The 24,271-nt window shown below is 36.4% G+C and overlaps 1 protein-coding gene across 7 annotated transcripts in view; it reads right to left on the bottom strand.

Annotated features, from left to right (window-relative positions):
- The window catches only part of Ythdc1 (YTH domain containing 1), a 33,351-nt gene extending 9,339 nt beyond the window's left edge, over positions 1-24,012 (bottom strand). For 2 of the 7 annotated variants that reach the window (XM_021162488.2, XM_021162490.2), the window contains exons 1-11: positions 23,657-24,012; positions 18,870-18,905; positions 12,249-12,350; positions 11,174-11,502; positions 10,636-11,059; positions 7,293-7,382; positions 6,774-6,827; positions 6,111-6,205; positions 4,427-4,535; positions 4,222-4,339; positions 370-454 (exon numbers count right to left, since the gene is read on the bottom strand). In XM_021162488.2, the coding sequence (XP_021018147.1) occupies positions 370-454; positions 4,222-4,339; positions 4,427-4,535; positions 6,111-6,205; positions 6,774-6,827; positions 7,293-7,382; positions 10,636-11,059; positions 11,174-11,502; positions 12,249-12,350; positions 18,870-18,905; positions 23,657-23,684 (1,470 nt within the window). In that variant the 5' untranslated portion in view covers positions 23,685-24,012. Of the gene's footprint in view, positions 1-369; positions 455-4,221; positions 4,340-4,426; positions 4,536-6,110; positions 6,206-6,773; positions 6,828-7,292; positions 7,383-10,635; positions 11,060-11,173; positions 11,503-12,248; positions 12,351-14,543; positions 14,882-18,869; positions 18,906-23,656 lie in introns of those variants that run through there. The other 5 variants (XM_021162491.2, XM_021162492.2, XM_021162493.2 and 2 more) reach the window with 4 other exon arrangements.
- Between the last annotated feature and the right edge of the window lie 259 nt (positions 24,013-24,271).

Below are 24,271 nucleotides of genomic sequence, written 5' to 3'. Positions count from 1 at the left end.
TAGTAAAAATACCATTTACCCGAGTAGTACTAATAAATATCTTCCTGGTCAGTCACAACCACAGGAATCAGCAATTTCCCAACATATTCTGGTTTTTACAATTCCTATCTTTCAGACAAATTTGAAAGTATCTTTTTTGTTTGTTTGGTTGGTTTTTTGTTTTGTTTTCAAGACAGGGTTTCTCTGTGTAGCCCTGGCTGTCCTGGAACTCACTCTGTAGACCAGGCTGGCCTCGAACTCAGAAATCCGCCTGCCTCTGCCTCCCAAGTTCTGGGATTAAAGGCGTGCGCCACCACTGCCCGGCTGAAAGTATCTTTTAATAAAGGTCTATATAACACCTGATTAATATTCATTAAAGATTAAACAAACCTGTCCATCACGTCCAATCTTTACTGGCTTATGTTCATTCCAGGGATTGGTGAGATGAGCTGACTTAGTAAAGGGTAATTCACGCCTAGATATGAAACAGCATAAAGTATATTACTTTGTAAAATCTTCTAAGGACGTGTACTGCATTTCAGTATAGTATCAATATATCAACAGTAAACATGACAAAAATGTAAAGAAACACTTATAGTGGTAGGGTATATAATCCTCTACAGAGAGCCCTTACAAAGCCTAGCTTTCGCCAAAAAAACGAACTTAAAAAGAATTATACTTTTTGTGAACCACAGAGTTGAAAATAATTTTAAGTCACAAATATATTTACTACATTGCTTATCAAAAGCACACTATAGAGCACTGATTACTTATAAAATGTAACAAGCACATGTCAGCTAAAAGGAAAAAATAAAACTGGAACGCAGCACCAATAAGACTTCAATTACCTGGCTATAACAAGTATCAAACCAATGAAGCTACATCACCAATAAAGCACCCAAATGATAGTCAAGGTTGGTGAAATAAATGGCACACTACTACATCCTGTTTTTGTTTTTGTTTTCAGAAGTAAGTAGCTTCATTAATGTCTGGCTTTGCTCAATACATTTTTTTTCTAGCAACTTTATCAATTCAAAACATTCAAAGAACTGAAATCCCACAGCCAACAAAATAGAGACATAGATTGTTTTTAATCACTAGAAGTATAAAAGCAGAGTAAGAATACCCAATATCCAAATAAAGGCCTTTGTCAAACCAAACATATCACTCTTAGGGCTCTGACTTTTTGGTACGATTGGCCATAATTAAACTGAAGAGACTGTACACTGCTGGGTGATGTTAGATAATCTCAGCTGGGGTAGAACAGACAACTATGATGCCATAGAAAAACAAAACTTAGCCCATGTTAGAATCCTTGATCCATGAACCATACTACTTGCTTATAGCAGTTACAGAATAGGATCTAGTTACCTTTTGAACAGATATGCTATGGAGAAGAGTGATATGACATTGTTAATATTAAGTGCACCAGAAAATATGGAAGAGATCAAGATTTTAGTCACTCTATAGAGAAAAATTTAACCAAAAAAAAGAAAATAGTAAAGACTTTCATGTGATAAGATAGTGGTTTGGCTATTAACATTAAAAGTAATAGAAAACAAAAATAGGTTATTTGGAGTAGCCAACAAAGAACTGAAAGTAAAATTATTCAGTAAGCTTAATTCTGGGTATTCCATAGTTGTTAGTGTTATTCTGAGCTCACTACAGATGGCAACATGGTCACTTAAAATATTCCTGTCTTACTTATAAAAGTATTTGTTCTGTTCCAATTACCATGTACCTACACAGTTGCCTGAATTACAGGGAATTCAACAAACTTGGTATGTTTAAATATGTAATATTTTTAGTTCTGACAATCTAATGTAAATCTCATTTGTAGTGAAAAACAAAACTCGGCCTTCAAATGACTTAAAGAAATATCAGTGTACCAAGTATCCATTGTCCTCCAAAACTTGAGTGTTAATATATTAACCTGAAAATATTATCTAGGTACACCTAATAATTTTAAAAAGTAAAACCCTTTCTGCCTTTATATCTACTTTAGGTAGGCTGGATTTGGGTTATCTCTTGGTAAAACAGTTCATGCAAGTTAGTAAGATAGCTAATTAGTGAGTCAATGTAAAAAAATTTACTTAAAAAATTATTAACCAATAAAACTCATCTTATAAAATTAAGAAATGTATCAATCTAAGAATATAAAGATCAATACAAGTAACATATTAACATTGAATCCACTGTATTTGTTTCTTTTTCCCAAAAGGCATCATCTTCAAATAGTTCACAATGATAAACCATATTTTCTTTGGCCTTTACAATTATAAACCTGGAAATAAAAAAACAATAAAAACCATTTTTACCCATATCAACTAAAACAATAACCTGTCATCTCATGCATGTGTGTATGAGGTCACCTCTCTCTCCCTCCACTGTTAAGGCACTGGGGTTCAAACTAGGTCCTCAGGTTTCATAGCCTGTATCTTTTTACCTGTTGAGCCATGTCACAAATTTTTTAAGCTTCTATTTTCACTTAATAATTTTCTAAATAACTATACACATGTAAACCAGGAAGGAAGAAGAAAAAAGTTCAATGTACTGTAATTATAATTTTTAATTTATTCTGCTTCTACATGTTATAGCATGGATATTTATTTTTGCAAAATACTGTAAGAAACAAAACATACTTTACTTAACCAATTTTGTATTTATCTAACAATTTAGATGCCTTTCAATTTTTGTATAGAAAATAAGTGTAAAATCATACATAGGCTGGAGAGATGTCCCAGTGTTAAAGAGATATTTTGAGTTCAGTTCCCAGCACCCACAGTAGCCAGTTCCCAGCTGGCTCAACTTCAGCTCCAGGTAAACTGATGTTCTTCTATACTCTGTGGGCACCTGCACTCACATGTACACAGACACACATACATAAAATAATTTTAAAAAGTGAAGAATCTGATGTATAATGCATGTCTCTAATCCCACTCTTTAGGAAACAGAGGCAGAGGAATCTGCTAGTTTCAAGCCCAGCCTGGTCTATATACCGAGTCCCAGGGTCAGCCAGTGCTACACAGAGACCCTATCTTAAAATAACAAAACAAAATCAAGCAAACAATAAAAAAAAAAAAAAAATCCTTCAAACAAAAAATAAAATTTTAAAAGATCTGCATAGTTTTGGGCTTCTCTATTAAAATTCACATACAGTGCTTCACTTAGTTGGGGAAAGTCTGGCTGGACCACATCACCATTCATCAACCTTTGACCCTTCACATCACTCTTCACTCCAACCTCATGGAGCATTTCAATATTCCTCCACTTTCATGAACAGAAACAGTATTTACCCTTCTCATTTGTCTCCTCAGTCTTAATATAAAGTTTAGCCTGGCTTGTAATTTATTGATGTTCGTGCTTCAGCCCTATGTGTTGGTGTTATTGACCTGTGTCCCCACACTTCATTTTCTTATTTGTAACAAATACTTCTAATTCCTTTGAATTCCAACAAACTCATCAATAAAATTCATATATTTAATGTCACATGTAACAGACAAGAACAAGCCATGAAATCCTCACTTGCTTAATTAGCCTTCTTTCTGTACAATGATTTGGTATCACCATAAAGTTTTTTCTGTAACTCATGTTACATAGTTAACTCATGTTATAAAAATTATATCAATTTCTCTAATAAACATAATTAAGTCTTAATCCTTTTTAGGATACCAGAAAGCAGATTAAACGTGTACTGCTTATGTCTCTAAAAATACAAACTGGGGCCAAAGAGATGGCTCAGTGGTTAAGAACACCAAGGGCTCTCCCAGAGGTCCTGAGTTCAATTCCCAGCAACCACAAGGTGGCTCATGATCATTTGTAATGGGATTACAAATGTGTCTGAAGACACTGACCACATATACTCACATACATAAGATAAATAAATCTTAAAAAAAAAAAAAACTTAAAAATTGTGTGGCAATAAATAGCCCCAAAATTGTTAAAACAACTAAAAGAGTAATTGTTTTGCAATGAAATAAACATACCAGATCTTAACAAGTGCTAGGAAAACTTTACTTTTCCTTAACATTCAATATTAGTTTATTAAGTCAGTGAACAGGTAAAAAAAATAAATAAACATTGTTTTTAAGTTTAACACACCAATGTCATCACTATAGTAAGTCTAAGAATAAAGAATCCCATCACCCCTAAAGGGCAGCAGAAACTAAATTAATCAAATTACTACAGAATTTTAACATTATTCCCAACCACTTGCCCTTTCTCTGTATTGATTTAATTTACCTGCAAATCCAGTCTATTTTAAAAACACCTCCAAGCATTTTAGCACTCATTCCTGCTGGAAGCACCCAATGTATAGGAGATCCGCCATGGTGTGATTCTGAAGACAATCTGGCAAAACCTAGGGGACCACAGTATCACATTTGTTAAGTGTCACTGCAATTATTATTTTCATATACCCAAAGTAACAAATTACTTTTATCCTTACCTTGAAATTTTCCACTTTCTCTGACAGAAAATATTAATATAACACTCCTTGCAGATCTAAATGCAAGATTTAATTTCTTCTCATTTACAGGCAATGTGGACCATACACCCTACAGAAATAATGCAAAGATCACAAATTAAAATCAAGTACTATAGTGATAAAAAAGTAAAAGTTAGGCCGGGCGTGGTGGCACACGCCTGTAATCCCAGCACTTGGGAGGCAGAGGCAGGCGGATTTCTGAGTTCGAGGCCAGCATAGTCTATAAAGTGAGTTCCAGGACAGCCAGGGCTATACAGAGAAACCCTATTCTGGAAAAAAAAAAAAAAAGTTACTATGTTGGTATTTGAAATTAAAAAAAAAAAAAAAAAAAAACTTAACAGAAAAATCTCATTTGTTAACTGGGAATTAGTTATCTGATAAAATATGAAAAGATTTTACAACTTTATAAAATCTAAAAAGGTGGATTGTCAGGCAAATCTTATGAACTCCAATTCTTTATCAATCACTGCAATTACTCTAAAATCAAAATCATTTTTTATGGTAGGTATATGTTACTGAAAGGTGAATCACCACTTCTGTCTTCCTAAATAGGTGTGCTTAATCACATAATGTAAAATGGTTTCACAGCAATAAAACCATAAGTGAAAATGCTAAAAATTCTAGTTTTTCATAAGTTCAATTTTATGTAACTTGAAAAGATTTTTTTTAACTAGAGTTGACACATAGTTATTTAAGTTATTTAGACTCCTACAGTAGTTCTAACCAATTTATATTTTAAAAGAAAGAGTAAAAAGGAGAGAGAGAAAAAGAAAGAAGAAAGTTTAAAAAAAATAAAAGCCAAAGAGAAAGATTAAGGCAACGAAGCTCTCATTTTCTTGGAGCAAGCTGGTCTCTTCATTCACATTTCAGCACTATTATTTCAGCTTAAAACCACTTCAGCTAAAGAACAGTGTAACTGGCTGCTCATTGCTTTCTCCTTCTAAGTTTTATGAGTAATCATCAACCCAAATCAGAAATACTACCAACTGAAATACAATTAGAAATGTGAACATTTTGATAACATCAGTTGAAAATGTTACTCAACTTAAGCTAAGAATTTTACAGTTTTTTAAAAACTGGTATAGGGGCTGGTGAGATGGCTCAGTGGGTAAGAGCACCCGACTGCTCTTCCGAAGGTCCAGAGTTCAAATCCCAGCAACCACATGGTGGCTCACAACCACCTGAAACGAGATCTGACGCCCTCTTCTGGTGTGTCTACAGTGTACTTACATATAATAAATAAATAAATCTTTAAAAAAAAAAAAAAAACTGGTGTAAAACACAAAACACAGTTTGTTATTTCTCCAGCAACTAACAGTACTGGTAAAAATCTAGAGTGGACCTTTACAGCTATGGAGCCCCCCTTCTTCCTAAACCCAGGTAACTGGATATAAAAGAAATATTAACAGAAAAAACATATATTATGGTATAAATTATATACTCTTCAACACTCCTGTGATTTCTAGTAAGACAGAAATGTAAATTCACACCACTACCAGGTTTCCTAACTTGCCACAGACCAGATCTGAATTGGCAACTAAGCAAAGTCAAAGCATCTGAGGCAGCTGGAGGTAATTTTCATTGATCATTACATCTCATTTAAGTTTCAGGATTAGGAATGTTTCAGTGGGGCTGATGGTGATACCTTTGCTTTGGCAAGAGACACATTCTCATGGTTATTACTCTTTATGAGGAAAAATCTTGCATCCTGAAGGACATATTTGAGTTTACTGGTTTGATCTGAAAAAAAAAAAAAAAATTCCATTTTCATTAACCATGGACTTACTACACATAGGTGTGCCAACTATAGTAAATTAACCCTCCAAACCCAGCTAAACTGTAAAATCTCAAGTCACCCAGTCAGCCTAGAAAGCTCAGGCACAACAGAACAAAGCAAAGCTAAGTAAGGAGGAGCAGCACTGCAGGTCAGCCTCGCCCAGCGATGTTCCGATGTATCAGACCCATGCTCAAGTATGACAACGGCTTTAAGTTCTATAAACTTTTGAAGGATTCATTTAAAGATTGATCATAGACTATTAATGCTGTTAAACATGTGTCTAAATGTAAATATATCAACATATCTAGAAACTAAAATATCACAAGCTGTCTATAGTTATTGTGAAAAATAGGCAATAGAAAGCAGATACAAAACGTGGGAGATTTCTATTTAAGTTTTTAATGCTTTCTCCCATAACACGATATATCGGAACATGACCACACTAAAACCAAGTACTAATGGAAAACCAATAAGGTAAAATAATGACTTTATGGAGCATGCAATGAAAACAATTTCAAATTTAAATGATACCTTTTCGGACAGCACGAACGGAAGATGATAATTTCTCATGCTTCTTTTCTGAACCTGTATTTAGCCAAAGTACATTTGTTCAGATTGAGCTTAATAGATAAAGACAAAATTTCTACAGTCTTGTCACATAAAATTCTCATTCCAGACAAATTCTTCCTGGCGCACCCACACACACAAAAATACTTCTCCATGTGTACGAGTGTTTGCTTTTTGGGTTGTTCGAATTTTTCTTTTCTTTTTTTTTTTTTTTTATATTTGAACAGTTTCCCACTCAGAAAACTAGTCACTGAATCATCATCTTCCAAGAGAAAAAAAAATGTGAAAATTGAAAATTTCACTGAAGCAGTAACAGAACAGGATTAAAATAAGAAAAAGCTTAGTCTCCTCTAGAATTATTACACTGAACATGCCAAAATTCAGTACTAATGAACATCAACAATTCACACTAAACTACAACCTCCACACTTTCTAAAGCAAGTTCCAGTCAGTAGTTATGATCCTAAAGTTAAATGGGATTACCTGCATATGACTCTGATGCAGAACTGCCACTTCTATCAAAGACAATGGGTGATATGCCTCGAGCTCTCTTCCTTTCCTTCTTTTTCTCATCTGAAACAAACAAAAGATCCAGACAATGTATAAACTATCACAATACAAAAGAAGCTAGCATAAGAATTCAAAGGAGAACTTGTCCAGTCTTGTTACCCAGCTCTTACAGTAATCATGTTTCTTCCCCTTCTCATTGCTCGAACTTCCTCAGTCTCACTTAAAAATGTATGTGTGACAACTGTCATACATTTCAAGTAATAAAAGCGCATGAATCCGAGAAGAATTCAGGTACTTACTTAACTGCTATATGAAAAAAGTTTTCCACAACGGAGGGAAAGCAAATATAATTTTTTTCAGTAAAACTTAGTATGTATTTTCAATGTACTCTGAAGTGCTACACTAAGTCCTGTGGCTTGTGTAAATTACTGAAGTCTTATTGTGTTGTATCCAAACATCAGAACACAAAGGATTCACACTAGAAAACACACACATATGAACATAACCAAATCTGGTTTCCCCACTTCTATGACTTCAATTCTATTTTTGTACCATTTCTGCTCTAGATCTTTCTTTTTATTTTAAAATTTACCAGGCTGGAAAGATGGCTCAGCGGTTAAGAGCACTGACTTCCAAGGTCCTTCCTGAGTTCAATGCCCAGCAACCACATGGTGGCTCACAACCATCTGTAATGGGATCTGATGTCCTCTTCTGGTGTATGGGAAGACAGCTACAATATATTCATATACATAAATAAATCTTTAAAAAAAATGTACCACTGAGGTCTTAATGGCAGTCCATATCTTTACTTATGAGAATGGGGGATCTTCAGCACACAGAAAAATCAAGCTTAGTGTGGAACTTTATAAATATATATGAGGACTGAAACTGGATTCAGCCCCTTACCATTGTAGTCATAAATGATACACCCCTTGAACCTCTTTAGCTGGTAGATAAGATGTAATTTAAAAAGTATAAAATATGTATGTTTTTGTAAAAACAATGAAAATCTTAAAAAGAATTATCAGTGGTCACACATACAGTACTCTTCTATATAAATTCAGTTAACTAAATTCTCCTCTCTCTTAATTCTTAAAGCACACTCAATGAAATTTACAAATAGGAAACCTGAAATAAATAAAAAGGTGGAGGTGGGAGAAACAAAGTTATGCTAAAGTCATATATTTCCTCAATTGTAAGACACAATTTGAAAAGCAGGCCTTCAAGCTAAAGAGTACAAGACTTGTCTTCTATTCTTCCTGAGTAAATGAAAAAGATACTTTTACAGCTTGCTTTATTGTTTTTTTGAAAACACTAATACTAGGATGTGCAGATTGCCCATGTTATTTAATGTATGAACCAAGGACAAGTGTTGCAGATTGCCCATGTTATTTAATGTATGAACCAAGGACATTCTGACATTTCTTGAGTAATGATACCAAACACTTGAAAAGCCAGATGAGCACACTAGGACCAGCTAATCTTTTGGTGTTTTTGTTGTTGTTGTTGTTGTTTTGTTTTAAAAAAAGAAAATTGTTAGTACACTGTTTTCAAAGCTTTCTTCCTTGATCATTTCAAGAGTAAAAACTTTACAAATTCGTTACTAAATACACCTTAGAGCATAATTCATCTTATAAACACAGAGATAATATGGTGGGAAGGGACCAGTGCAAGAGATTTTGCCCAACTAAAATTTATATAGCAGAGCAAACCTGGCATTAGTAAATAAAATGGCAAAGAAATGTTGATCATATTATATGAATAAATTCTACTATTTTTTAAGTACATGAAGGTTATGACTCAGAGATCAAAAGCATAATTAAACTCTCCTAGAAAACTAAAGCTTTTAGTCAACCAGTGAGTCATTTTATAAATTACTAAAAATTCTGAGAAAAAGGAAACTGGAGAAAGTGGAATCTAGAAAACGAGTGACATTGAAATTAATTGTGGTCCCTGGTATTTATTTAAAACTAGCATATCCAAGTCAAAGTTCCACAGTAACCTCATTTTTCAGGCAAATGTATACCAAGACACACACACAACCTAAGAAAAATAATCTATGTTTTAAAGGTATCTTAAATAGATACCACCTAAGACATTTTCTGAATTCTAGATATCTTTTTTAAAACTATAAAAGTATTGATTTATTGTAAAATGATAGGCCATCATTTCAATTTGAAATGCATTTGCTATAAAATCAAGATAGTATGAAGTAATCTAACTAGAGTAACAGATTCATGTAAGAACTTACTAAAAACTATTTCAGGGCCTAATCATTTCAATAAAACCCATTACTTGGTTCTGAAAGAAAGATGAAATTTCAAGACCTGTAAGTCATATAAAGTACTCAGAAATTGCTGGTTGTTTGTGAGCCTAGAGGCTGCCTGGGGCTGAGAAAAAAGAAAAACAAGCCTGGGTATGCCCTGTAGTTAAAACATTCCTGGGAACATCTTGACCATAAGATAAAGGGGAATGTGAAGACATAACAGGGCTATCTGAACTGAGTCAACAACTCACAGATCAAGACATAACAGGGCTATCTGAACTGAGTCAACAACTCACAGATCTCTGACACCCTGCACGTACATGTAATTTTTCTGCTGATGTTTAAATAAGCCAATAGTGTGTCGCTATGCTGAATTCCACACCCCTAAGCCCGTTACCCCATAAAACCCCTAGCTTCCGAGCCTCATGGCCAACATCCGTTATCTCCTGTGTGAGATGCGTGTCGGACCTCATGTAATTACATCAAGATGGTCCTTCGTGATTTTTTGGGTGCATGCCGAATTTGGAATTGAGTGGGGGTTTCCCCACTAGGTTCTATCAGTTCAATACCCAAAACATAATAATTCCTGTACAAAAATTCCTTCTATTCTGAGTGCTTTTACATATATTCAGAATTAGAGATTCTTCGTATTAGCAATACTTTTTTGTTTTATACACAGACCAGATTAGTCTTAAATCCACAATCTTCCTGCCTTACCTTCTCAAGTACCTAAGCTATCTCAGTCAACTCATATGTATAGATCTCATATTTCAAGAAAAAGACTGTATTGTTCTGTCTCTATGGCTACATGATGGAAAATTAAGAGGCATTCTACCTTGGAAACGTCCTATAATAACTAGTGGGAAAATACATGAGTATATAGCAAATGCATATGTACCTGAGGTAAGTTCTTGTCAATGATGAAAATATTAAGAACTATAAAATTAAAGCCTGGAATACACTTTCATAGAAACAAAACTTGAACTCGCACAAATTTATACCAAATCATTTAACAGCCAGGAAATATACAAAATAAAAATAAAACAGTACCTGATCCATCTGTTCCTGACCCAGATCTGACAGATCCGTCTGTGAAGGAAACAGACTCGGAACCAGAATCACTGGCCTCACTTCGGGTGTCATAATCATTCCCTTCTTCCTTCTGATCTCTCTCATCCTGTTCATATTCTTCTTCCTCTTCGTCCTCATCCTCATCCTCTTCTTCCTCTTCATCCTCTTCCTCCTCCTCCTCTGCATCTTCATCCACTTCCTCATCATCTTCTGCATCATCTACCTCTTCATCTTCCTCTACATCTTCTTCCCCTCCTTCCTCCTCATTCTCAGTGTTGTTGCCCTGTTCAGAAGAACCACTGCTTCCTGTCTCGTGGTCAGAACCATATTCTTCAGAGTTCACCTCTTCCTTTGAAGACTGGCTGGATCTGCTTGCACGTCTATCAACTTCAAGCCCAATTCTCTGATGTTTAAAGAAAAAGGGAATCAGCAGTCATTAACAGACAAGGTCAAGATGAATAAAGAGTTCTAAAGCCTCAAAAAGAACTGCTTTATTATCTGCAATAACATTTACTACCTCAGAACCATCTGGTGTAGGAGACTTGGCCCTTCTTTCAGAATCCCTTTTCCGTAGACAAGTTTTTTCTGGTTGACTCTTGTAAGGTTCTCTAGAGGAACTGCTTGACAGACGAATTTTTCGATCAGCATCCAGACGCTTGTTCCTTTCAGATCTTTGATATTCCTCATTTTTATATTCTGTAACCGACTTTCCTTTTGTACTAACTATTCTTTTATTATTGCTTACAGATGAGCTTAGTGGCTTAGAAATCAATTGTCTTGAATGGATAGAAGGTTTTTGTCGCTTGGTGTCAGTAGACTCCATTCTCTCACTTTTCCTTTTTGATCCTTTAAAAAACAATTTTAAAAGACATAGAGAAGTATTTGCATTATTCCATTAATTTCATCAAGATTTATAATGTGCATGAGATAGAAAAAAATGCATTTTAAAAAGTACCTCCTAAAATAGTTTTACTCTAGAACAAATGTAAACAAAAGAGTTTCCCAACTGCTGAACTAAACGCTCATATTTAAAAGTGTTAAGTATTATTTCCCCACCCCCGGTAAGATTATTTTTTTTTTAAGATTTATTTATTTTATTTATATGGGTGCACTTTAGCTGTCTTCAGATACACCAAAAGAGAGAGTCAGATCTCATTACAGATGGTTGTGATCCACCATGTGGTTGCTGGGAATTGAATTCAGGACCTTTAAGAGCAGTCAGTGCCCTTAACCGCTGAGCCATTTCTCCAGACACCAAGAGTTACAGGTATCAGTGTGACCCACGAGCATATCTGGTTCCTGGAGTGATCAGAAGCAGGTGTTAGATCGCCTATATTTCTGAGCTGCCATGGGAGTACTGGGCCTGAACCTTGGCTCTCTGCAAAAACAAGTATTCTTATATACACTAAACCATCTTTCAAGTCTCTTTTTTTAAAAAGTACTTTACCCATTCCGATTCCAGGTCTGTTATGCAAAATGGTTTATTGTGGGCTTTTGGTACTAATAATTGTCAAGGTACAAGAACAAATTTTTCATAAATTGAATCTCCTTTATTTAAACGTATTTTTAACAAAAACTAAAAGACCTCTTACCTTTTTTCTCATTTTTATCTTGTTCACTCTCTGGATTATACAGTTCATCATCCTGTTCTGGTACTTCAGTCAAAATATCATCCAAAACATTAAGCTCCCCATCTGCAAAATTAAAAATAAAATCAATTATCATTAATCATTGTTTCTAGACTAACAAGCATTCATTTTGAGTAATTAACTAAGTGTCCATAACCTTCAAAGCAGTTAGATCAAACCCACTAAATAAGAGTAAAGGATTCAATCAAGTAATATCAAACAAATCACCATCACAAAAACTCCAAATATGGCCCGCTTAAAACAGTATTTTTGTGACACTCATATACAAAAATGCAAAATCTGAATGACTATTATGAAACACAAAAAAACTAGTTCATATTACAGGAAAACAAACAGATGAATATAGCTTTTTCTGAGGCTTAACTGGGAAAATCAGTGAAATCCACATACGACTAAGTATTAACTTGATGTTGCTAATATGCTTAAGAAAATTAAGTACTTAGGGGCAAGGGCATGTCATACAACAAATAAATAGTTGAAGAAAAATATGCAAGCATAGACCCACATATTAAGTGAAGACAGATCAACTTGAGAGTGCATTCCAGAGAAAATGAAAATGACACAAACACAAATGTAACAAATGGCAAATTTTACAGAATGCATGGAAATATATAGATAAATCCTCTACAACTTTTATAACTACTTTATCTAAAATTGAAATCAGAAATAGTTTGGAAAGGCAACTCATCTAAATTGGCACAGTACACAAATCTCCAAAACTCAATTTTGTCTCATCTTCAACCCAATAGAAAAATATTTCTAAGAAATACATAGAAAGCTGGGCGTGGTGGCACACGCCTTTAGTCCCAGCACTTGGGAGACAGAGGCAGGCGGATTTCTGAGTTCAAGGCCAGCCTGGTCTATAGAGTGAGTTCCAGAACAGCCAAAGCTACACAGAGAAACCCAAAAAGAAAAAGAAAAGAAATACATAGAAATGCCAACTTAAATCAAGTATGCAGTATAAACTACAGTTGACGGCAAATAGTAAATCTTTCAGTTGATAGCATATAGTAAATCTTCCAATATAAAAATATCTTTGCAAATTTACACTGGTGAGGAATTATACAGTCATAAAACATGCTGAAACAATTACAGTAAACCACAAAGGCCACTAAAAGTATGGTGAGGTTAATAATTCCGAGTCTGTACATACACTCATTTAGTAGAACTCTCCCCACTAGAGGAAAACAAAAATCAGGACTGAAGAGAACTGTAATCATTAACACACACAACAAAAGAGAAGCAGTTACACGGGGAAAAATCGTGTCTATGAAGTATCTGATAATTAAACTTGCTATTGGCATAACCACCATGTGGTTGCTGGGAATTGAACTCAGGACCTCTGGAAGAGCAGCCAGTGCTCTTTACCTCTGAGCCATCTCTCCAGCCCTTGTACTTCACTTTTCCAATATGAAGAATGAATCATATTTCTTCTACCATTAATAAAAATCAAAATACATTGAAAAGGATCATGTCATCTACTCACATCAAGATTCCTCAAGATCTGAATGACGCCAAACACCATTTTAGACTCTAGAATATTTTTAAAAATAAGTAAATGAGTTAGGGGCTAGAGAGGTGATTCAGTGGTTAAGAGCATGTGTTTTCTTGCTGAGGACCTGTGTTCAGGTCTCAGAACACATACTGTGGATTCCCAGAACATATACTGTGGATCACAATTATTCTTAACTCCAGTTCCAGCCATGCAGCTGGAACTTTGTGAGCACCGTCTGACCTTTGTGAGCACCAGGCACACATGAGGTGTACAGACGTGCAAAACATTCATACACATAAAATTAAAAAATCTAAAAAAAAAATAGTTTGCTATAAATATCCCACAATTGGCAGGTGTATAATAATTAATGCTCAAAGCTCTTTAACTAGTCTTGAAAGAATGAACTACATTCATAGAAAACAATTTAAGCTATCACAAAATAGGCAGATTGGTGAAAATAGGCAAATCTTTTCATGAAATAATTTCAATGAGAAATAACCCAAAATCCAACATTACATCTCATGCTAAAATTTAATATATTTTTAAAAACCCATAAAAATGATTTAAATTTCAAAGGCATACCTCATAAAAAGCACTTTTTTGTGTAAAGTTTTTACAGAATTCAAGTATAGATACTGACTGCTCTTTTACAAAATGTCTGTAAACTTTTCCAAGATAATTACTAACCAATGCCTACATATCAAAAAACCTCTTATAGCTAACACATTGGCACTTTCACTTACATGAGCTCACAAAATAAAGAAGGCATGTTTCTCATCAGTACTTTGCAGATAAAGAATTAGAAGTTCAGGGCTCAAGCGGTGGCTCGTTAGCTAAAAGAACTTGATGTTGCAAGAGGACCAGAGCTTAGTTCCCAGACTCACATGGGACTCCAGTCCCAGGGTATCTGATGCCCTCCTTCAGACCTCCACAGGGATCAGGCAGGCATGGAGTATACAGACTTCCACATAGGCAAAAACACTACTACACATAAAATAAGTATTTAAAAAAGAAAAAGGGAGAGCTGACCAAAAGTATTTAGTGCAGATGGATGTGAGTCAGAAGTTCAAGCTTTATAAACCTACAAACACAAAAGTACATAATATTAAATAGTATGACTTTCAAATTAATGTACCCCCGCCTTGGCTCTGTATACTCAGCAACAATTAAATTTCATCTAATACAGAAAACTATTCTTCTAGTGAGTACTTTTATTTGTACTACAGCAATAAACTAAATATATAGTCATATCAAGAAGTTGACAGACATAACCAAGAACTGTTATGACTCACAAAGCCTATCTAATACTTAATAAAATATTTTCCTATTACCTGATGTAAATGACCACATTTTATTTTCTCTCACTGAAGTCATTAACACATTTATTAAAATAAGATGCACAGGGAAGAGAGGAGGAGATGAAGAAACTTAGGTTAGCTACCATATTTTAACTAGGAACTGGGAAATACAGTCTCAACTTCTAATTTTCTCACCTCTGATTAGACATTAAAAACACACAGCAACTTAAATAAAAATTTAAAACATACATGGCATGACATAGGAAGAGATGAGAGGGCTATAAGGACAGTGAGGTAAGGAAGATAAAATGGGGAGAAGAATCTCCTAAAATATACCTTGTTTGAAACTGTCATAATGATATCTAATATTTTGCATGCCAATAAAAAGAAAAGCCACAAATAATCACTCAGGAAAGAAAAGGAGAGTCCTAAGAAGTGCTGCAACCTATAAGCCTTTCCTAGCAGTGAGACTGCACACATCAACCCTTTTACAATAGCACCTCAAGCTTTATACATACAATCTGGTTCAGTCCATAGAATCTATTCTCTAAGCACATACATTCCCTAATTATCTGACAATACTGCCCTGAATCATGATGTTGTAAGACAGTAATAATCCTTTTTCATTATTGCTCATTTCTGGGAATCAACTAGGATCTCTCCAAGTTTGGAGTCTGATGATAGCTAAAGCTATTAGTGTCTTAAGAATGCTCCAAGGGCTGGAGAGATGGCTCAGCCATTAAAGGCTAGACTCACAACTAAAAATCTAAGAACTTTCCCTAAAGAACAGGCTGAGAAAACCAAAAATAACTAGAGCTTCTTGGGTCTTTTTTCCAGTCACTCTCCTTTATGGCAGCTCCAGTGTGACTGAGAGCACTCAGTGGGTATATGCCAAAACACAGAAAACTAGGCAAAACCCAGCAACACCATCTGAGCATTTTATTTAGAGACAACCAATAAAAGCTACCCAGATTCATAAAAAAAGGAACATAAAACTTCATTACTGCTGGAAAAAAGAAATATACTAAAGGAAAATGCTTCCAAAAAGGTTTAGATTCCTTTTATTTCTAGCAATTTGAATTGTAAGTTACAGCTTAACAACAACAACAAAAAGAAAAGTAGAAAACCTGGCTTTAAAAGACCAATGAGCTGTTAATAGTATATACCATATAATAATTTAAGCTGATTTCTCAGGTAACTTCTTTCACTTGGTGCATAAATTTCATTTTTCAACTTATGCTATTGCTCTTAAAGACAATAATCATCTCTGGCATTTTGGTGGTTAAAAAAAAATATCACTGGGGGCTGGAGAGATGGCTCAGCAGTTAAGAGCACTGACTCCTTTCCCAGAGGTCCTGAGTTTAAATCCCAGCAACCACATGGTGGCTCACAACCATCTGTAATGAGATCTGATGCCCTCTTCTGGTGTGTCTGAAAACAGCTACAGTGTACCTATATATAATAAATAAATGTTAAAAAAAAAACAATAAAAATTAAAATACACCTAAAACTATCTCCTTATATAGTTAAAAAATAAAATTACTAATTTCAAGACCACTTTCTCTAAAGTTAATACTTTTAATCACTTTATCCTAATTAATGCTTAACATTATTGATATTCTATACCACAAGCACTTTGAACTGTGGGTGTCAAATATTGTGGGGTGGAGAGATCTGACACCAGTAAAAAAGTAATGCATAATAACCAAAACCTCACTCAAAATCAAAATGAATCTGAAATGTTTCTCACAGCAATATGTTCCACTCTGTGAGACCTTAGTTCTAAACATACAACATATACACTCTACACTGAGCCCGTCATCCTGCAACACAAATGAACTGAGGTTTCTCAGTGTACACTCAAATGTTTTATGTTCTTATATAAAGATACTTATTTTCTTGTGGAAAATGGCGATTTTTCATGCATTCATTCCTCTGCATGTGAATATCAAATATATCGTTACATTGTATTATAATTGATTTTAAAAGTTGCTGTTTGACCAGAACTCCCTGAGACTAAACCACCAACAGTCTTAAGTCAGGGTTTCTATTCCTGCACAAACATCATGACCAAGAAGCAAGTTGGGGAGGAAAGGGTTTATTGAGCTTACATTTCCAGGGTTTACTGAGCTTACATTTCCAGATTGCTGTTCATCACTAAAGGAAGTCAGGACTGGAACTCAAGGAGGTCAGGAAGCAGGAGCTGATGCAGAGGCCATGGAGGGATGTTCTTTACTGGCTTGCTCAGCTTGCTTTCTTAGACTACCAGCCTAGAGATGGTCCCACCCACAAGGGGCCTTCCACTTTGATCACTAATTGAGAAAATGCTTTACAGCTGGATCTCATGGAGGCGCTTCCCCAACTGAAGTTCCTTTCTCTGTGATAACTCCAGCCTGTGTCAAGTTGACACAAAACTAGCCAGTACACCAACCAAAGAGTACACATGGAGGGACCCATGGCTCCAGCTGCATATGTAGCAGAGGATTGCCTTGTCTGCCATCAGGTCCTTGGTCCTGGGAAGGCTCAATGCCCCAGTGAAGGGGAAGGAACCCAGGGCAGTGAGGTGGGAATGGCTGGGTGGGTGGGGGAGCACCCTCATAGAAGCAGGAAGGAGGGGAGGGGATGCAATAGGGGGGTTGTGGAGGGGAAACCAGGAAAGGGGGATAACATTTGAAATATAAATAAAATATTCAATTAAAAAAAAGTTGCTGTTTGAATTGATTTGAGTTTCACACCAACAAATGTTAAGTGAAGCTTGACTTAGGATTAGGAAATGGTTTCCTACAATGTCTGCAATGATCCTAAACATACTTCTACAGAACAGATTTATGGGAAATTGCATAGATGCTCAACCTCCTCTAATATCAAATACTCACCGAAGGTTTACTTCTTTATGTAAAAACTAAAAAGAACACAGCTTTTCTTGCTAGTTTGCAAATTTGCCTGTCTTTTAACAGTAAAATACTTTGACAATTATCCATAAATGTTAGGCATGTATTTTTGTATGTCTATGTCTACACAGTCATAAAAATTAAGAAGGGCTCACAAGCAGTAAAAGTTTATGAATTTCTTACATACTTATATGCATCTATGATATTTGTAGATTCAATTACTTCATAGTAAGTGGACAGCAATACTCTCACCAAAGAAATGTAGGTTGGTGGAACACCAAGTTAAAAGATCTATGGGCATATAATGTACTGAAGAATAATCCTAATTTCTGTGGGAATAAAACAAACATTTCACTGTGCAGTAGTGTTGTACACCTTTAATCCCAGCACTCAGGAGGCAGAGGCAGGTAGAGCTGAGTTTGAGGCCAGACTGGTTAACTATATAGGACATATATATATATATATATATAACTATATAGGACAGCCAAGACCACAAAGAGAAACCTTGTCTCAAATAAACAAAAATAAACAAACTTCAGTTTTTCCTTTGTTGTATACACAGAAAACTTAGACGTAAAAACTGTTTTTAAAGCCATCTATTTCAAAAATCAAACGATCACAAAATATTTATTTTATTTCAAAAAGTGGGCAGTGCAATAAAATTAGCTCAACAAAACAGTGATTTTTTAAAAAATTATAATATGTCTATTTAGAACTAAGGTTCAAACTCATTCAAAAGCAAATAGTTAATAGAATAAAATTAGTTACTAAATGTTTAATTTTTAAAAGTACCAGTAATTTAACCCATGTTTTATTGTTTTCGTTTTTTCCCTTTTTCCTTTTTTCAGGACTATTATCACTTAGGGGCCCAGATTCTCACCTGAAAACAACCAGCTGGAGCAGTCTTGGCAATCTTCTGTTAAAACAGAGAAGGTAACATGTCAAGGCTTTGCATGAGGTACTCTAGCTTTATGGTAATGAAACTATTAACTAATACTGTCTGCACAAAGCCATGCTGGTATCTCTTTAGACAATACTGTTGCCTCTTGTTTAACAGTACTTTATCTGCCTTATCCTAGGTATGACATCAAGGCACAGGAGATTTAAAGTTCTGTTTGGGTTAATAAGGTCATAAATCAATGAGGTTACATCTTGAGAAATGTGCAGTGATCTCTACATGGTTTTAGCATCTTTAAACATCTTGCCATCAGAGACTTAAGTACACTATAAGGTAAATCTTGTGGGATCATACCATACAAGCAATTCACTACTGACTCAAATATTGATGGAGGGTGTATAGTACACACTGTAAAAGTACAGGGAAAAAGTCAATTCTATGCAATCCCAGTAGAATGACTTAACAAAATCCAAGTACTTTTACTTTCATATATTGCAATTTTCCAACATTTGCAAACCCAAATTTTACTTATGATAGTGTTACCTTTTTAAAGGCTGCTTCAATTTTCTTAAATACATTCTTTTGAAAAAGAAAACTCCTCTACAGAAAGACAATTATCTGCAAATGCTTTGTATTAAATCATCTTTCATATATGGAAATCACTGTTATCCAAACAATTAGCAAACTGAGTTTGAGGTAAAGGTGCAAATTTCTAGGTCGAGGTAAAACAAAGCAATACAAAGAAGAATCACTTCTTAGAGCCTTGTTTTGACTTCAAAGAGATATTAAAAGCAACAAGACTAGTAATTCTGCTTGTGGTGTTTTAGACAGAAATAAAAGCAGGATTTTAGAAGTAGCTTAGCCTTAGATGGTTATATCTTGCAAGAGTAATTCTAAAATGAAGTTCCAAAAATTTAAATGACTTAACCAGATTCTCATAACTCTGCATGGAGAGGCCCTAAACTCCTCAAAGAGTGGTCTAGCAGAGCAAACTCTACATGGGACACACAAAGGCTGAAGGTAAACCTATACAAAATACTATTATTTCAGGTCAGCATCAGATCAAGAGTATGGAAGAAAACTGGCATGTTAAATACACATTTCAAACCCAGGCCGGGAACTTTTCTTCAATTCACTTATCACAGTTTCAGTGAGGTAAAAACAAGGCAACAGGATGTCCAGCAATCTCTTCCTTTTGCTATCAAGCAAAGTATATTTACATCAGGATAATCCCTCAAATATATTTCAGTCATTAAAAGACACCATTCTTCTAAATGTGTCAGTGTTTTTCCTACATGTAAACATGTGTGGACCATGAGCAAATCTGGTGGATATCAGACATTGGACCCTGGAATTGGAGTAAGGACAATGGTCGTTGACATGTGGGTTCTGGGAATCAAACTAGGGTTTTCACAAAAGCAAACAAGTATACTTTGCTACTGAGCTATACTTCCAGCCTGAAAACAATTATTCTTCTAAATGATGTCCAGAGACTTGAAGAGAGACCTTCCCATCAATATTTTCCACCCTCCATACCACCAATTGGCACCCAAAGATAGCATCTCTTTATTTTCCCACTTCTACTACAGGTAAACTAAAAGAAGATCCAAAATGAAAGAAGGAGATGTAAACCAAACCCCAACTATTTTATAGAGTCCTTCCTCAAGCAACTAGCTCTCACAGTGCGAGCCACAGCATGTATACAGGTTTACACAAGCTATATACACAGAAGCTTGTGTGTGTGCATGAGAGAAAGTAAACCTCAGCTCTGTACTTTACAATGCTTATGCTGTTATTCATTAAAGTCGAACCACATAAATATTTAAGGAACAGAGGACACAATACTTTAAAAGATACCTACAAACAAGACAATCACACCCCTTGACCTCCTGAAGCTTTCGATCTGGAAATGTAGACAACTACTTACAAAAGTAAAAATTCATACATATTTTGGGTTAACTATTCTTTGTAAACTATCCTGTAGGGATTCAAATAAAATTCATGTAAAATGTTTATCAGAAAAGATGTTTATTTCTTCATCATAGAGAAAAATCCATGGAATACACAAGGTGCTGTTGTTTCCCAGTATTATTTTTAAAAAGCTCACATTAACAGTCAACTTTTTGGACAAATCAACACAGAAATAGCAGGGAGCTGGTAGACTATCCAAGTATAGAGGGTTAACTGAAACATTACAGCAATTGATGTTTATTACAAAGCCCAATAAATTAAGAATTCCTATGACTAAAATTCATTGTGATTAACACACATAGTTGCAACTTTCTTGTTTTCTGAGACTTGTTTTTTAATCAAGAGTTTCCAAAAGTTATGAATTTATTAAAGGCTTAAGTTTTAGCATGATTAAGATTCCTTTTTTATGGGACATCTCTCTTGTCCCATAAAAAGGTATCTTACCTGCTCCAGAACTCATTCTGTAAACCAAGCTGGCTTTGTACTCAAGAGATCCACTTGCCTCTGCCTCCTAAGTGCTGGGATTAAAGGCCTACATTGCCACCATTATGACTAAGATTCTTATAAATCTTTGTACTTTCCTGTTAAACACATAAAAAAAAAAAATGATACAAATTTCTCTTAACATTCTCACTTTTCTTTAAGTATTACTTATTCGTGTTTTTTTTGTTTTGGTTTGGTTTTTGGTTTTTTCGAGACGGGGTTTCTCTGTGTAGTCCTGGCTTGTCCTGGAACTCACTCTGTAGTCCAGGCTGGCCTCCAACTCAGAAATCTGCCTGCCTCTGCCTCCCAAGTGCTGGGATTAAAGGTACTTATTCATTTTAATACTGCCTTTCATAGGTGAGTGACAATGATCAAGTAACACTAAGCACTTCCACAGTAGGTATCTACTAGCTGCTTGTATAGAGAAATAATCTTGATTTTAACTATAAAAAAGTCACTTGTACCACAAAATTCAAATAAAGTACAATTAGAAAAATTAAGTTTGCGGCTGGAAAGATGGCTCAGTGGTTAAGAGCACTGACTGCTCTTCCAAAGGTCCTGAGTTCAATTCCCAGCAACCACATGATGGCTTACAACCATCCTTAATGACATCTGACTCCCTCTCCTGGTGTGTCTGAAGACAGCTACAGTCTACTTACATATAAAATAAATAATAAATAAATCTTAAAAAAAAAAAGAAAAATTAAATTTAAAAAAACTACTTCCAAATATTCTAAGCATTGGTGACAAATGACATCACAACTCAATAATCAAGTTTTTGTGTTTAAAGTGCATCTTCGATATTAAGTCCACTTCTAAAAGCAAATGATCATTACTTCTCTTCACTGTGCATTGTTGTATAGTACTCATTTCTAAATTATCTTCGCTTTAATAGAAACTATACTGACAACTGAATTTTAATCGCTTTTGTGTTTGCTTCATCTATCATGGCAGCCACCAAAACTACTAAGTCATAAATCTTATCCTGACAATCAAAGGTTGAAAGGATCTTCAGATTTTTTTTTTACAACTGGCTTTATATAATAAGATAAAGTGTCCTCCTTTATTCACTATCAGAATTCTTCCTTAACAGTCCTTCAGAATGTCTCGAGGAACAGGTTTAGTTTCAGAATAAAAAATAAACTGCAATGTGTGCATCGAGAATTGCTTCAACTGGGCAGTTGATGGCACATGCCTTTCACATCAGCACTCAGGAGGCAGAAGCAGGCAGATCTCTAAGTTTGAGGCCAGCCTGTCTGCAAATCAAGTTTGGAGGCAGAAGCAGGCAGATCTCTGAGTTTGAAGCCAGCCTGTCCACAAATCAAGTTCCAGAACAGCCAGGGCTACATGGAAACCATGTCCCTAAGGGGGGGGAAAAATGCTTATGACAAAGACATCGTCTTTAAACATATTCCCACTCAAGACAGACCAGAAAAGTGGAAAAAGCCTAATGACTACTGTTCGGCCCACTTAACAAATCTCCACCTCAAATTTAATGAGCCACAAGCAGAGATTTGTGAAATACAGGGCAGCAAGTGTGCACTATTTTCATCTAAGACTGTCGTGATAGTCCCAGAGCTGAGAAATCTCTCAAGACTGCATCCCATCTAGACTACTCTTCTATGGTTTGGATCCTATACTGGCATCTGTGGTCGCTATATAGTATTTCAGAAGAAATGACATTTTATCAACTAAAGTTCTTTCTTTTATTCTTTCCAAGTCTCTCTAGCCTCCACCTACGTATTCCTCTGCACTATTCTGGGAGATCTGTTGCTAGGACTTTTGGAAGAAGAGGCATGGGTGTTTTTTTTCCCCCTAATATCTTTCTTTCCAAAGTAAGTACTCGAGGAATAAAAGAAGCGATTCTTAGCTTATCCAAAAGATCAGTGAGAAGCTACTTACAGGTATTTCTCGAGATTAATAATCCATCTGAATGAATTAAACTAGTCTACTCACTAGTCTAACAATGCTAACTGTGACGTTATTTTCGAAAAAGTCAACCAAAAAGACGACAGTTCAGAAAAATACGCATTACATCCGCAAAATCCGGCCAGGAAACCTGCCCGGGGGCAGGTTCCTCAAAGCAAGCCCTCTCCCAACCGCTCCCGGGAGTGACGAGCGAAGCAAAGTCCTGGCCGAGGTGGGAGCCGCCGCGGAGACGAGGACGCCGGGCCCAGCAGGCCAGGCCTCGCAAGAAGCTGGTCACGATGCGGCCGCCTGCCCGGCGCGAGGCCCTAACCTCCGGCCTCGCCCGCAGGCCGCGGCTCCTAGGTCCCTTCGCCCGGACGCCCCGAGGCCCCGTCCTCCACACTCACCTTTCTCCTCCCGGCTGTCGGCCGCCATGGCTGCCCTCCGGCTTCCGCCACCGCCGCCGCCGCCTCCCGGACGCGAGTCGCGCGGGCGCCGCAGACGCGGCCGCAGGCGCACGAGTCCGTCCGTCAGTCCGTCCGGCGGGCCGCGCGCTTCGACCAGACCTGCTCCACTCAGCTTCCTACGCGCAACCCTTCCTCCCGTGCACTGGTTCTCTTTCCGCCTGGCTCTCTGGCCTCGGACGGCGCGGGCTTCAGCCTTCCTGTTGGGGTTCGGCCACCACAGAGACAAGGGGGAGGAGAGAGAAACAGATGGCGACGGCGGGCGGCGCTAAAATGGAGCCTGCTTCCTGCGCGAAACAATCCCGCTCCCGAAATGCCTTGCGCTGTTTACGCTCTGTGCCTCTCGCGGAACGTCACAGAGCGGGGGACCGGGGCGGGGGCGGGGACGGGGACAGGAGCGAGAAGCGGGACGTAAGGGGGCGTGACTTCGGCACGTCGTCCCGCCCCGCCCGCAACCTTGACGTCCAGGGAACCTCCCTCGTTCCGGAGGATAATTGATATTTAGGCTTCTCTGCTGTGCTTCCTACAGCTCAAGGATGCAGACATCTCACCAGAAAC

Source organism: Mus caroli, chromosome 5 (assembly GCF_900094665.2).
Source record: "Mus caroli chromosome 5, CAROLI_EIJ_v1.1, whole genome shotgun sequence".
Taxonomy (NCBI): Eukaryota; Metazoa; Chordata; class Mammalia; order Rodentia; family Muridae; genus Mus; species Mus caroli.
This window is presented reverse-complemented; position numbering and strand designations above follow the sequence as displayed.